Below are 16,216 nucleotides of genomic sequence, written 5' to 3' on the forward strand. Positions count from 1 at the left end.
AAAAAGTGAGTTCAGCTTACAAAGGCGGGGGTCTGGTGGGGGAAAAAAAAGAAGAAATATAAATATAAATAGTGGTGAAATAGAAAAAAAACTCTGAAAACAGAAAATTTGAAGATTTTTTGGGAGATTTTTTACCTAAAATGACCCCCCCCCCCAAGAAGATTGAGCAACTAAATTATGCCTTCACCAACAAGCAAAACACAGACAGAAAACAAGAAAACTGACAATCTTGTGTTATTTGGCCTGAAAGTGCCATTCCCACTTCCATGAATACCTGGATTCTTTGTCACTGAATGGCTGACCACGTTCAACAATGTCGCTTCGAGACATTATTTCAAGTCTAGAGCCACAAAACACCGGCACAAAGCATGCTCGCGCGATGCCAGAGGAAGTGCGTGCTCAAGCAAACTGTCAAACCGATTGAGAATTGAACCGAACAGCGCACAAAACGAAAGCTGGGACTGTTTGGGTTTTTGCATTTCGGCGTACACCAAATCGAGTTCCGCGTACTGGAGATGTTATTTCGGCGTAAAGTAAGCCGAACGGCTTACAATGCTAGGCCCTGAATTGAGCTGTCACCAGGTGTGTGCATGACTTGAGTCTGCACAAAAAGTTGACCCTGGTGTCGGTTCATGCCTGAATTCCGACCCGTGATCCGCAGATCACAAGTTCAGTGCTCTACCAACTCCGCGAACAAGCTCTTGCAAAAATGGAAAGTGTGTGTTTCATTTAAAGATCTTGCGATGAAGACGTACCTGTGGATGCAGCCCCTGCCCTCCAGGTAAGCCATCCCGTTGGCTGTGTCCACGCACATCTGTGTCAGCTGCCGCTTGCTCTGCTGCTTGCCCTGCTTACGCAGAAACGACAGCAACGCTCCCCCTGAAACAAAGCACACAGACATAAGGATAAGAATGAGGTATCTTCTTCTTCTTCTCGATCGCTCAGACATGAATGAGGTATCATATATATATACAGAGGAACCCCCTTTTTAAGACCCCCAATTTAAGACTCTCTTTCTTTCAAGACCCTGTGTTTACAGACTTTCTGTTCTTAACCTCTGTCATTTTACCCTCATTTTAAGACTCCCTCCATTTTCAGACCTGATTTACTCAGATTTTTGGAGGTCATAAAGGGACGGTTCCAATGTAGTCCTGTGAGGTTACCCTCATGAAAATTCAGGCTGCTTTCTCACTGAAGAAAGCAAGCTGCCATGCAGTACAGCACTACCCAATTTTAAAAATATTTTCCTGCATGTGTGAATTGATGTTTCCAAGCCCTAAGACTTTCGCTGCAAACTTTGGAACTTTATCGTGCGCAGTACCGCACTACCCAGTTTGTTTTCTTTTTCCTGCATGCGTGTATTGATGTTTCCAAGCCATAAGACTTTCGCTGTGAACTTGGGATCTTTATCGTGCGCAGTACCGCACTACCCAGTTTGTTTTCTTTTTCCTGCATGCGTGTATTGATGTTTCCAAGCCATAAGACTCTCGCTGTGAACTTGGGATCTTTATCGTGCGCATGCATGTGCACAAGGGGTTGTTCGGATACCGAGGAGAGTGTGCACAAAGTTGAATTAGGGAAATAAATCACTTGCTGAACCTGGGGGACAAACTAGTTTCAAGCCAGCGCCGCTACCGACCGAGCTATCTCCCACACCTGGTTTAAAGCTACAATCCTTCTGATGAAAACAGTTCTACTCACTGCCTCAGATCTACTCAGGCTTTTACATGGGATAGGGTCATCCCTCCAATTAGAGGCATGTAAACAATCTAAATCTTGTCCGCTTCCTGTGAAGCATGGGAAATTTTTTGCCGATTGACAGTTAAGTGTCAGGAAAGAAATTAATTCATCAACAAATGTCTCTCTCTCTGTACAGAAATCACCCAGTATGTTGATTTTTGGTATAGGTCCAAGTGGTGGTGGTGAAAAATGTAATCATGATCTGTTTCTTTTTCCTTAAAAAAAAAAAAAAAAAGGCTTAAGAATAAAAAGATAAAAAAACAAAAGCACACAAAATATACACACACAAAAACAATGCTCCATAATAGAACGTGTCCATAAGCAGTCTGCTTGTTAACGTTCTTAATGTTGCTACTGTATATAACATGTATACAAGAAATTAATAAAAACACGCTTAAACCAAAAACAATGCTCTGACATTGTTACCAATTAAAACTAATCTCCACACTAATTGACTAAATAACTCCCTACACTTGCAATTGATACCAACCTGGTACAAACTCCATGACGATCATGACCGGCTGGCGTTGTGCAGCAATACCGATAAAGGAAACGATGTTGGGATGGTTGTACTGTTTCAGGATTCGACCCTCCTGCAGGAACTTTTTGCGTTGATCCTCCGACAGTGTGTCACGACACGTCTTCACAGCCACCACCATGTTCTTTGGTGCGTACATGCCTTTGTACACCTCTCCAAAGTTACCCTGCAAATAATCACATTCAAATATCAAACCAGAGTTTACATAATATTCAAACAAGTTCCTTTTCTCATATACCACGAGTAAAAAAAGGGAACGTGTAAACCCAGTTTAACTGGAAATCTTAATAAAATGAGGGAACGGTGGATTTTTTTTGAAGACCCAAGAAACAAATGCATTTACGTCCCTATATGTGTCAGATCCAGGTTAACAGGAAAATGAGACTCACGGTTAGCTCAAATAATTTCCCCAGCTGCCCTGAGCTTAACTCATTCCGGATAGCTTCCCAAATAACCCAATTAGCTTGAAAATGCTTTCAGCGACAGGTTTTGACATTAGGCAGCTCACTATCATCTTTTGAACTATTTGGAAAGTCAGCTCAGAGTAAGCTATAAACCTGTCATTTGGTCTTGCAGGTCAATCCATCATAATAGACGATTTTCTGAAATAGTTCTGTCGGGTTTGAATAAGTTGTGAAAGAGTGCCTGAGTGCATGTGTACACTACATTGGGGTGTGCACGGTAAAGATCCCACGATTGACAAAAGGGTCTTTCCTGGCAAAATTGTATAGGCATAGATAAAAATGTCCACCAAAATACCCGTGTGACTTGGAATAATAGGCCGTGAAAAGTAGGATATGCGCCGAAATGGCTGCGATCTGCTGGCCGATGTGAATGCGTGATGTATTGTGTAAAAAAATTCCATCTCACACGGCATAAATAAATTCCTGCGCCTTGAATATGTGCGCGATATAAATTGCATAAAAATAAAAAAAATAAATAAAAATAAAAATCCCTGCGCTAAGAACTGTACCCACGGAATACGCACGATATAAGCCTCATATTGATTGATTGATGACTACCCTTGCTTTAGCTCGGACAAAAAAGTAACAAAAATAATGTTTGTTTCTGATGACAAGGCCAACAAAATTACGGTCGGAAGGTTTGTTTGTTTGTTTGTTTGTTTGCTTAACGCCCAGCCGACCACAAAGGGCCATATCAGGGCGGTGCTGCTTTGACATATAACATGCGCCACACACAAGACAGAAGTTGCAGCACAGGCTTCATGTCTCACCCAGTCACATTATTCTGACACCGGACCAACCAGTCCTAGCACTAACCCCATAATGCCAGACGCCAGGCGGAGCAGCCACTAGATTGCCAATTTTAAAGTCTTGTCGGAAGGTTGGTAACTTGTTTAAAGTTGTCAGGTCGGAAGGTTAGTAACTTTTTACAGTTTTTCTTTTTAATAACACAGGCGCATGTGGCTTTTTATTGGCCGGAACTCGTAGTAGCTGTGTTCCCTGCATGTTGGAGAAGAGTAACGTTCCTTGTACAGTCTGCACAATCAACTTTTTCTATTTATGAATTTGATTGTTTTTTGACTGGTCAAAAAAAAAAAAGTTCTAAAGTTCGGAAGGACAAAATTAAGGTCAGTTGGGGAATCAGAAACAATGACAATTTTTTTCTCTAGGTCTAAATATACTCATCGAACTCCACCCTTCACTCACATTTGAAGACACGCCAGTAATCAGGTTAGGTACTTTTTTGGATCAATATTTCGGCAGATAAACTGCCTTCGTTAGTTCACTTACATTTCCGATCTTCATCTCGAGGTGGATGTGGTCGTTGAGCAGCTCCCAGTCCTCCCTGACGATGGCTTTCTTCAGGATGGCTTGAGACTTGTTGGTGACCGGCTCGCCCGATGTGTACTGCTGCTCAATCAGCTCCTGGATGGTCGGGAACGACGCGCCCTCAAAACGCCACCCTGTCTCCTGTTACAACAGCACAATGAAATGTTAGGTCGGGAACGACGCGCCCTCAAAACGCCACCCTGTCTCCTGTTACAACAGCACAATGAAATGTTAGGTCGGGAACGACGCGCCCTCAAAACGCCACCCTGCCTCCTGTCACAACAGTACAACAAATTCTTTAGATGCTGTCTTTTTCCTCTTTTTTTTCCTCTCTTTTTTTGTGAGTCTCCAGCTGGGGTCTCACACACTACAAACATTTCTCTCTTATCCATGATCTCTCTCTGTGATAAAAGACACCATCACAACCACCGCCCTCCCGCCCCTCTCCCAACACACACCAACTGACCTCTGCCCCCTGGATGATGAAGTGTTTGTGGCCCTGCCAGTACACAGACAGGACGTACTGCGTCTCGTTGGTCTTGCGATTCTTGCTCTCGCGCACCAGATAGTCCCCGTCCTCCGTCAGGAGCCTCTGCACCTCCTCCCGGGGCAACACGCCGTGAAAACACTCCTCCTCCTCTATGCGCAGCTGCGGGATCGGCAGTTCATCCTGAGGACACAATCAACATAATACTAACAATACAGTGAAAAGATAACAAACGAAAAAAATAATAAATGTTAACAAGACTTATTTACAATTGCATATAGAAAAGAAGACTGCACAATCAACATAATACTAATAATACAATGAAACCCCCCCATTGAAGCTTCCCCCCCCCCCCCTCCTCCCCAGGAACTTTACATTTATATCGAGAAAAATTGCAAATGTTAAATGTGCAGACAATTTTACACACACACACACATACACACAGCTGAACTGTATCCAAAATGCAAATAAAAAAAATAAAAAATAAAATGCACAACCAAACTCAAAAACAAACATCAAAGCACAATGCTGGTCAGGGAAGGGACAGAAGAAGAGACGGAGAAATGATTGCAAGCAACTACTGAAGAGAGAGAGAGAGAGAGAGAGAGAGAGAGAGAGAGAGAGAGAGAGAGAGAGAGAGAGAGAGAGAGAGAGAGAGAGAGAGAGAGAGAGAGAGAGAGAGAGAATTGAATTGAATTGAATTGAATTGAAATTTATTTTACGAGGGTGACAGAATAAGCAATGAATACAAGCTTTTTTACATCCGGCCCTCGCCCATTGAGGGGTAACAAACAAGAAGAAATAAAAGATAAGTTTAACTATAGAACAAATGACATATTTACCATAATTAACATGTCAAGCAACTAATAAGACATTTTAAGATGCATTAGGATTCTTTAGCAATGCTTGAAAATTATATATAACATAGAAATATGTGTTTGTATAAAAAAATAAAAGAGAGAGAGAGAAAGAAAGAGAAAGAAGATACAGTTGAGAGAGAGAGGGAGAGAGAGAAAGAGAGAGAGAGAGAGAGAGAGAGAGAGAGAGAGAGAGAGAGAGAGAGAGAGCAAGAGAGAGGGAGAGAAAGAGAGAGAGAAACAAAGAGAAAGACACACACACACACACACAGAAGAAAAACCACACATAAAAAGACCCAAACTGCTGCAAAGAATGTACAAGGCCCCAGCTTACAGTCAAGATAGTTCCGCCTTCTCTCATAGCTGCCATGGAAGTTCTGCTCGGGCCATTGGGCGTCACCCCTAAATTTGGAGTCGTCTGTTCATAACTGCCCAAACGGTTACTGGAGCCGTTAGAAGTCTTCAGCCGCATCTCAGTACTGTCGTCGTCCGCCAAATCTTCCCTGCTTTGTGTCTTGACTTTTCCGTTGGATTTGTTTTTGAAGAGGCTGGGCTTTGGCAGTTTGGCCGGCAGTTTCAGTTTCGACTTCTTTTCGTCTTTGGACGACGTTGAGAAGTTGGATTCTGTGTCTAAGGACTGTTGTGAAACAGCGGCGAGGAAAGAAAAAAGAAAAGAAAAAGAATGCTCAGATTAAAAGCAAGCTTTTACATTCATTCAAAGCATTCTTTACATGCAGCAATTTTGAAATTGAGTTCTAAAATTCAAGAATTGAAAAACAAGAAAGACAAGTTTATGGAACGTTCAATCTTCTTCCGTCTTTGTTCACTTGGAACGTTTAATTAACAAGACAAAACAAAACTTCTGCTATAATGAAACATTCCTTAAACTTACCTTTTTGGTATTTTTTATTCCTATTTACTTTAATAAATGCTGCATACAAGCAATACTAGCAGTGTATCAGACCAGGGAAACTGTGAATATGATCATCGTCTGCTGAAATGTGGGTAACAAAAACAAAAAACAAACAAAAAAACAGGTAGTAAGATCAGTCATCACACATGTGAATGTCTGAGAGCGGCGCAGAATAATGTCAAACACAAATGAACTGCAATTAGAAAAGAACAGTCACTGAATGAAAAGAAAGTGATTGCACCAGGCAAAGCTGAAGACAAACATACACTTTTTATGCTGTGTCTACAGGCAGCATTCAACACAGATCACGCCTAACTTGAACCCTAAAGATACCTGGTCCTTTCCGTGTGAGCGATCTTACATACAACCACAGATCTGGCCAGACATTTTCATGGAATAACAAGTCGCGTAAGGCGAAAATACAACATTTAGTCAAGCTGTCGAACTCACAGAATGAAACTGAACGCACTGCATTTTTTCAGCAAGACCGTATACTCGTAGCATCGTCAGTCCACCGCTCATGGCAAAGGCAGTGAAATTGACAATCCAGAAGAGCGGGGTAGTAGTTGCGCTCAGAAGGATAGCACGCTTTTCTTTATCTCTATTCTTTTTAACTTTCTGAGCTTGTTTTTAATCCAAACATATTATACCTATATGTTTTTGGAATCAGGAACCGACAAGGAATAAGATGAAATTGCTTTTAAATCGATTTGGAAAAATTAATTTTAATCATAATTTTTATATTTTTAATTTTCAGAGCTTATTTGTAATCCGAAAATAACATATTCATATGTTTTTGGACTCAGAAAATGATAAAGAATAAGATGAAATTGTTTTTGGACCGTTTTATAAAAATATAATTTTAATTACAATTATCAGATTTTTAATGACCAAAGTCATCAATTAATTTTTAAGCCTCCAAGCTGAAATGCAATACCAAAGTCCGACCTTCGTCGAAGATTGCTTGGCCAAAATTTCAATCAATGTCATTGAAAAATGAGGGTGTGACACTGCCGCCTCAACTTTTACAAAAAGACGGATATCATACGTCATCAAAGACATTTATCCAAAAAATGAAAAAAAAAACGTCTGGGGATATCATTCCCATGAACTCTCATGTAAAATTTCATTAAGATCAGTCCAGTAGTTTACTCTGAATCGCTCTACACGCACGCACGCACGCACGCACACACACCCCCACCCCCCACGACCCTCGTCTCGATTCCCCCGTCTATGTTAAAACATTTAGTCAAAACTTGACTAAATGTAAAAACATCCTCCAACTGGGACACAAAACAGTGGAACCCCCCTTTTAAGACCCCCCAATTTAAGACTTCCTCCCTTTTAAGACCATGCTTTTTGAGACTTTCTGTTCATAACCTCTGTAAATTTACCTCCATTTTAACACCCCTCCTTTTTAAGACCTGATCTTCTCAGATTTTTGAAGGTCTTAAAAGGGGGGTTCCACTGTACCACAATTCCAGTCTGACTACTTTCTGTGCAGAATGGGAATCATTTTGGTTGATTCAATTTCAATGATTGACAAAGGAGGCCGCCAGTGAACAACAACATTAATACAGCAAAAATGTCCCACTCGGCACAGATAACAGGCAGACGGTGGATGTTTGCTATGTGTCCAAGTGAAAGATCCACGACGGGCGCTGTGGCGGGGTGGTAAGACGTCGGCCTCTTAATCGGAAGGTCGAGGGTTCGAATCCCGGCCGCGGTCGCCTTGTGGGTTAAGTGTGGAGATTTTTCCGATCTCCCAGGTCAACTTATGTGCAGGCCTGCTTAGTGGCTTATCCCCCTTCGTGTGTACACGCAAGCACAAGACCAAGTGCGCACGGAAAAGATCCTGTAATCCATGTCAGAGTTCGGTGGGTTATAGAAACACAAAAATACCCAGCATGCTTTCTCTGAAAGCGGCGTATGGCTGCCTACATGGCGGGGTAAAAACGGTCATACACGTAAAATTCCACTCGTGCAAAAAACACGAGTGTACATGGGAGTTTCAGCCCACAAACGCAGAAGAAGAAGAAGAAGATTGTTAACTTGAAAAAGATTTTCTGAGTATCTTTAAAGGTAACCTGAGAGAGTGGCTATTTACGTGATGTTAAATGACCAAGGACATAATGGTGTGATCAGACATGGAGCCATTTGCCATGACAGTCCTTCTTTTAACTCATTCGAGGCGCGTCGGAACTGGAATTCCGACATCTGTGTTTAGCGTTGGCTGCGTGCCGGCACTTGAGTTCCGACGGATATCACGAATTTTTAACGGTGTAAACGGTCCTGCTGACCAAGGGAAACAACCCCTGCAATGAACTTCTATCTGTCTACAGTGGTACCATTCACTGTAAACAGTTCCTTCCCTTAAATTGTTGGGATTAATAAAAATTTTGTTGACGGTGTGCGACCCACGTGTTTTGACTTTTCCAAGATGGCGGATCGTTCTGCTGAGACGTAGTAACTTGAAAAGAGTGCTAGAACGTGTTATTCAGTACGGTTCTGATCTTGACCTCAGTGATGATGATAGTGGAGATGATATTTTAGATTCTGGTGACGATTTTGTGCCAATGGACGATCATTTGGGTGATGATTCGGGCAATGCAAGTGTCGATCATGACATTGTGTATGATGAACCCATGACGTAGAAAGTTTTTTTGTTTTGCTTCAAATTGGATATTTTGCGTGGATATGAAGACAACAAAAGGTATGTACTTTCAAATGTTTCATATATTTTCTAAAAGAGTAAGTTTCAAACTTTGCAAAAACATAAGGTATGTAAGGTTATCTTGTGTTGTTGATTTTTAATATTTTTTTCAAAATGGCTCTAAATCGCGCGTTGGCAGGGAACACAGGGGAAATTTAGCTGCGCCTCGAATGAGTTAAGAAGATCTCATAACAAAAAATTGGGTCTTGCAAAGAAGGGTCGAGTCTTAAAATGGGGGTAAATTTACAGAGGTTATCAACAAACAATCTGATAAAACAAAGTCTTACAAAAGGGAGGGGGGGGGGTCCTAAAATGGGGGTCTTATACAACCCAACCTCCCCCTTTTAAACAGGATGATCGCTACCTGCTGGAAGACGATCAGTGGGTGCTCAGTTGCATAATAGAACATGGAAAATAGTGCCAAACAGACTCTACAGAGAGCAGATTACAGACGGAAGCCTTTCCTTGTTTGCTTTAATGAGAATTAATGGACAACATTTACATGGGTTGATTCTTCGAGGTGCAGAAAAATGTCAAGAAACACTGTCCTATTAGATTGAGAGGCAGTTGCTGAGACATGTAAAGAGAGAACAATATGCCAAGCATGGATACCTTGCTGGAGAATGTTTAATATTACACATAGACCTTGTAATTATGATCTTTTGGTTGATTGCTTTTGTCTTTTGTCGAAATGGCTTGTTTAAAGCTGAAGACAATAAACCGTCAAAGCAAAGCAAAGAAAAGTGTCTGTTTGTCTGCTCCCTCTCTGTCTCTCCTCTCTCTCTTTCTCTCTTTTTCGCTTTCTCCTGCTCTCTCTTTCTCCCTCCCTCCCTCTCTTTCCCTCTCTCACTCGCTCTCTCTCTCTTCATGTTCATATTTTTGTCAAGAGAACTCCAGGCAACACAAACATCACGTCATGCAGAGTCTGTGAAGACTACAAGAAAATAATAACATCAAAGCAAAAGGATGCATAGAAACATTCTTTACAAGGATAAGAAAAAAGGGGGAAAAAAGACATGCTCAAAAATACCTCGACGTCTAACAGGCTCACCTCTACCCAGCCATCCATCTTTTGTAAAAAAAAAAAATTAAAAAAAAGAAAAAAGAAAAAAAAAAAAGAGAAAGAGGTAAGATTGGATGATCCTACAATCATTACCAAATGAACTCTCAAAGAAACCTTACTTGTGTAAATAAAATAAGTCAAAGACAGGGATGTTGCTATAGCTAAGAGATTCATTTTGATATCCATTTATTGATTATCATGTCAGTGAGTGTGCCAGACGATACTGTTGCAAAGTGTATGTTGTGTTGTCGTAAGTATTATAAGTGTTCGATTATAATTATTATGTGTGGGGGTGGGGGTGGGGTGGGGGTGGGGTGGGGGTGGGGGGGGGGGAGGACTGCAGGGTTGGGGAAAAACAAAATAACAAATGCAAAGTCAGGTGGAAAACACGGACCTGACTATTTCTAATTCTATCTTCCAAAGGTACTTTTTTGCCTCAGTGTAAACCAGCTTGTAAATCAAGGTGGATCCAACCAGGCTTTTACATGGGATAAAAGCATGATCTTCCACTTGCACACATACTAAACATGTGCAGCCTGGCTGCTTTCTGTACAAATTGCAATTTCATTGCTGAATTAAGAATTTCATCTCCCAAAGTGACACAGGTGTCAGGTGCGAAATCAAATCAGCAAAGGAAGTCCCGCTCCGCACATGAAGCAGCCAGGCTGTTGAGATCTGGTAAGTGTCCAAGAGAACAGACGCCCTTATCCTACGTAAAAACCTGGGCACATCTGTGACGGTGTATACACAATCACTTAAATTATGTTTAAATAGCATGGTTTTATTCGTAGTTAGTATGTAAAGCGCGGAGAGCATAGTTTACTGTGGTTTGCGCTATAAAAGCTTTCATTATTATCATTTATTTATTTATTTTATTTACGAGGATTTATATCGCGCACGTATCTCACCACACAAGGCGACTCAAGGCGCATGTTACCTATTAATTAAATGCCGTGTGAGATGGAATTTTTTTACACAATATATCACGCATTCACATCGGCCAGTAGATCGACTGCCTTTATGCGCTGCATCCACCTTTCACGGCCTATTATTCCAGGTCACACGGGTATTTTGGTGGACATTTTTATCTACGCCTATACAATTTTGCCAGGAAAGACCATTTTATCAATCGTGGGATCTTTAACGTGCATACCCCAATGTAGTGTACACGAAGGGACCTCGGTTTATCGTCTCATCCGAAAGACTAGCACTTGAACCCACCACCTAGGTTAGGAAAGGGGGGAGAAAATTGCGGCCTGACCCAGGCCTGAACACGCAACGAATGACATTGCGGGTTACCTGAACATTGACAATGACGAAAGAAAGATTGTGTGTGAGTGTGTGCGCGCGCGTGTGTGTGTGTGTGTGTGCATGTGTGTGTGCGTGCGTGTGTGGGTGTGTGTGACCATGTTTGAATTTATTCGGATTTAGTTCTCTTTCCTTGTTTGTATTATGATTGTGTAAGTGTAAAGCGCTCTGGGCTCGTCACCACGAGGTTTACGCGCTATATAAGTAATCGTTATTATTATTATTAACCTCTCGCTTCCGAGCGCAAGTGCGTTACCACTCGGCCACCCAGTCCATTATTATCATTATCATATTATTATTATTAACATGGGAAGAAAGGTAGATTTAATCATTCAATACAAATATATATATGTAGGAACCACTTCCAACAGCTTTTTGTCATTCTACAACAGCTTACGTATTAAAGCATGCATGGAATAGGGAATATAAGTATATGCATCGATTGGACATTGGATTTCCCTTCTTTGAGCCATGTGACGTCAGAGGCCTACAAAACTTCATATTTGGGCGTTTCAGGTTGACCGAAACTTCAAAGGAACTACAAAACACACGTCATGTGTTTAATTGCATGTGTGTGTGCTGTTCAATGTCAAAACAACAACAAAGTCAGTACATGACGTGTGTTTTGTAGTTCCTTTGAAGTTTCGGTCAACCTGAAACGCCCAAATATGAAGCTTATGTGTTTGATTGCATGTGTGTGTGCTCGTTCAATCGTCAAAACAACAACAAAGTCATAGTACCTGAAAGGAATTCGATCGATACATAAATGTTATTTGCGTTTTTGACCAAAATATGACATTTTACACAGATCTCGACAGTCATCGTTCACCTCAACCGCTAGCGCGGCCTCGGAGAACAATGACTGTCTCGATCTGTGTAAAATGTTATATTTTGGTCAAACACGCAAATAACGTATAATGTACTGAATGAACTGATTAAGTGAAAGTAGAAAATAAATGCATGCGCTTATATATATATGAAATAAGCAAGAAAAAAAAAAAAGAAAAAAAATTAATGCACACACGTACCAGCTAATCAACACACTTACCATCTTCTTCCCTTCACTCACACTACTCACACACAAACCTTTGTGCACAAGCACATACACGCTCACACACACACACACACGAATTCATGCACATGCACGCACACACACACACACAAACACACTCTCTTTCCTCACACACACACTCACACACACCCCCCCCCCCCCCCCCCCCCCTCCGCTACATACCCCCAAACCTCCACCCCATTCCAAACTCAAAACACCATGTCTCTCTCACCGCATCTCCATTGAGTTCTGTGGCTTCGAAGGCAGATGGCGGGGTGGCGTCGCCGAGAGCGCTCAGAGGCATGTCAATGATTTCGTACAATTTCTCCAGTTGTTTGACCGTTGCCTCAGAAACCTCTGCCTGCTTTTTCTCTAATTCTTCCTGTTTCTTCTGTTCTATCAGCCTGAAAAATTATCAATTTTGTTAGTGTTCGTACTACAGTCAAGCCTGCCCTGGCGAGCACCTCTCAATTACGACCAACTGCCCATTAACATTACCCCATAAGATTCCCGATGATTTGTCTCCATATAATTCGCCTGCCCACAACCACCACTGGTTGGTCAGCCCCTCTGGTGGTCGTTTAAAACAGGTTTGCCTGTATCATCGACACTGCTGTCGGAGTCTTCATCGTCGTCATCATCATCATTTGCATCACTGTCATCATTTTCAAGCATCATTTACGATGCAAAATATTAAATCTCCCATTTTTCTGTAATTCATCTCAACCAAAACACCACTATCATCACAAAAAACAGCACTCCCACCAAGCCCCCCCCTCCTCCCACATCAGAGGTGAAAATCATGTTTTAATTTTTAAAGACCCATATCTATAATAACAATTTTTGTTGTAAAGACGACTAATCCACACTTACTTTCTTTTAAACATGAAAAATGTAACAAGTTTTGCATATAATATATGTATAGGTTACAACACGAGTGGTTTTTTATATGGCTTGTATTTCAGTCAAGACCCAGCGGATGAATATCATCGGGAGACACGAGCCTCTGGCGAGTGTCTCTCGATTGATATTCCCGCTGGGTCTTGACTGAAATACAAGCCATATAAAAAAACCACGAGTGTTGTAATCTGTATATCCCATTCTACCATCAAACACAAAGTGTAGACTACTAGCGGCACTGTTGCGATCTGTGCAGGGTAAAACTGTTGCCAGCGAGACTTAGCCCTTTTGCAACCTTAAACTAAGTGACCGTCGCTGAAAAAATAAAACGAATGAGTGCATCGATAAGTACGCGGTAACACTACTTTCAGACCATTTAAAAGCTTTAAGTAAAGGTTCATAAGTTGCAAGAAAGTAATGAAGTCGAATAGAAATTAATTTAGTTGAAGCGCACAATTCTTTTGTTTTGCGTTTCAGGTCGGCAGAACGGGCGAAACGGGTTTGGGACCCATTTGGCTTACTCGATTCAGAATTGATTCCACGTTGTTTTTCTCGAACGTGTGTAATTAGGCTTATTGACAGAGAAGCAAATCTTAGGGAACAAATATGTAGGTTTAGATTTAACCATTTGCTCCCTATTTGAAATGTATCTACGTGATAAACTGTTTTGCGAGTGTGTTTGCATGGATGAACTTAAACTGGTATGGGTGAGAGGAAAACGCGACCGACACGTCTGTCACCGCCGATTGATTGCATTTTGAAGGAATATGACTGGATTACGGAAAAAATATGTGGACTTACTGCAGAGCCAGGCAAAAGAGTAGACTTGCTCGCAAAACACGTGAAACAGCCGATGTTTGATAGCTGAAGGCGCACACCGGCAAAACACACTACCGACAGATTCTCAAAAGTCGTCTGCTAACGATGCAAGGGGAGGGTACTCGTGTTTTTGTTTTGGTTCGCTAGCATCTGGTTATCTTGTAAGTTGAATGTTCGTTTTTTTCGACCTGCATTGCTTTCATAATGAAAGAAACTTTTGCTTATTGCATCTCATACATCAGATCAGTTCTGAGATTCATTTTTGCGTGCAACTGATATGGTTTTCTGAGCCGTGCAATACGATTTTAGAACTTCATACAAATGTGTCACATTGTTCGGCGCGAGCGAGGTCAAAGGTCGGGAGGAAAGTAGTCCTTTGCCCAAATCGGAATCTGCACTATCATATATTTTTTGGAGTCCATGATGTATTTATTGAGCTATAAAAATACAACATATATACCCATACTGAAGTAACAGAGACAAAGAAGGGAGGTCATGGGATATATTAATATATAATATATTATTCTCAATGTTTCTGACAATGTTGCTGCCTGTTTGCTTGTTTCTTTGTTTTGCCCTACAACACACACATAGCACAATGGAAACAGATGATAAATGTTGTTTAACGCCCTCACGGTTAAACCAATAGGGGCATGTTTCGCAATGGAAAACAGACAAGACACTCACTCTTTTATAGCTTCAGCGGTCTCCTCTTCAGCCAAGCGCTGTTCAATGATGGCGGCCGATCTCGACAGCTCCTGCTGCTTTTTCTGATGAGCTTCCAGCGACTTCTTCTCCGCCTTCAGCTCGTCTTGTGTTTTCGTGCGTCTGTCAAAGAGATGAGAAAATACCTTCTGTTGATGGCCACTGCTGAACAAAATTGACTTAATGCAACCAACAGGTGGGAAAGCGGAGAAGCTGTGACAGAATACATTCAAAAAGAAGTTGCCTCCCCTACAACGAAATTCTCCCCTCAAATTCTTGATTTTTCTGGACATTTTTAAGGTCGTTAGTGGGAGGTTTTAATGTTTCACAAAACTGCCATGAAACTGGTGGAGTGCACACAAAAAGTGTGATTGCAGCGAAAAGTGTGGAGGTTCTCATATTGAAGAAGCAGACGGGTGCAGTGGCCTAGTGGTAAGACCCGGCCTAGTCTCCCAAGTGGAAGGTCGTGGGTTCGAATCCCGGCCGCTGCCGCCTGGTGGGTTAAGGATGGAGATTTTTCCGATCTCACAGGTCAACTTATGTGCAGACCTGCTAGTGCCTTATCCCCCTTCGTGTGTACACGCAAACATAAGACCAAGTGCGCACGGAAAAGATCAATCATAGAAACACGAAAATACCCAGCGGCGTATGGCTGCCTAATTGGCGGGGTAAAAACAGTAATACACGTGATATTCCACTCGTGCAAAAACACTAGTGAACATGGGAGTTTCAGCCCACGAACACAGAAGAAGAGAAGAAATATTGAAGAATGCCTCACCTGTGACAGAGTGCTTCATAGGTGAGATCATCCAGTTCCAGCTGAGCGGCTTTGAGAGGTCCGCTGTAGTCCTCCATGATGTTCTGGTCAAACTCAAACTGGATCGGAGACAGTGCGTCGGACCTGCATCATCATGATCATGATTGTTAAATTCAACTGGTAAGTTGTTGCTTGCACATACTGAATCACTGAGCGTAGAAGAGTTCATAGAGACACACACACACACAGAGATGCACCAAAGGAATATCAATTCTTATCTGTGTTGGGATTTCTAACCAACCAGTCAACGTTAACTGTCATGACGGGTTGGTTGGAAATCCCATGAAAACAGATACGACTGCTAACACGCACACATTCAGAATCAAAAAGCAAAAACGGTAAGTAATTGGAACGTATAATTTATGACAAAAAACATGTAACGTTTTGATTGGTTATTAATCAAAAGTTCCAATAACCTACCACTTTTTTTTTATATACTTATAACGGGTTAGTTGTCAGTCGCACATACTGAACCACTGAGCGTGGACAAGTTTATAGAGACACACACACAG

The 16,216-nt window shown here is 41.6% G+C and overlaps 1 protein-coding gene across 1 annotated transcript in view; it reads right to left on the reverse strand.

The window, feature by feature from the left end:
• The window catches only part of LOC138949971 (tyrosine-protein kinase Fer-like), a 57,115-nt gene that overhangs the window by 7,960 nt on the left and 32,939 nt on the right, over positions 1–16,216 (reverse strand). The window contains exons 11-18 of the mRNA XM_070321754.1: positions 15,666–15,788; positions 14,870–15,010; positions 12,696–12,867; positions 5,750–6,052; positions 4,538–4,741; positions 4,033–4,212; positions 2,231–2,444; positions 756–879 (exon numbers count right to left, since the gene is read on the reverse strand). Coding sequence (XP_070177855.1) covers positions 756–879; positions 2,231–2,444; positions 4,033–4,212; positions 4,538–4,741; positions 5,750–6,052; positions 12,696–12,867; positions 14,870–15,010; positions 15,666–15,788 — 1,461 coding nt within the window. The remainder of the gene's footprint in view (positions 1–755; positions 880–2,230; positions 2,445–4,032; positions 4,213–4,537; positions 4,742–5,749; positions 6,053–12,695; positions 12,868–14,869; positions 15,011–15,665; positions 15,789–16,216) is intronic.

Source organism: Littorina saxatilis, linkage group LG16, assembly GCF_037325665.1.
Source record: "Littorina saxatilis isolate snail1 linkage group LG16, US_GU_Lsax_2.0, whole genome shotgun sequence".
In the NCBI taxonomy this organism is placed as follows: Eukaryota; Metazoa; Mollusca; class Gastropoda; order Littorinimorpha; family Littorinidae; genus Littorina; species Littorina saxatilis.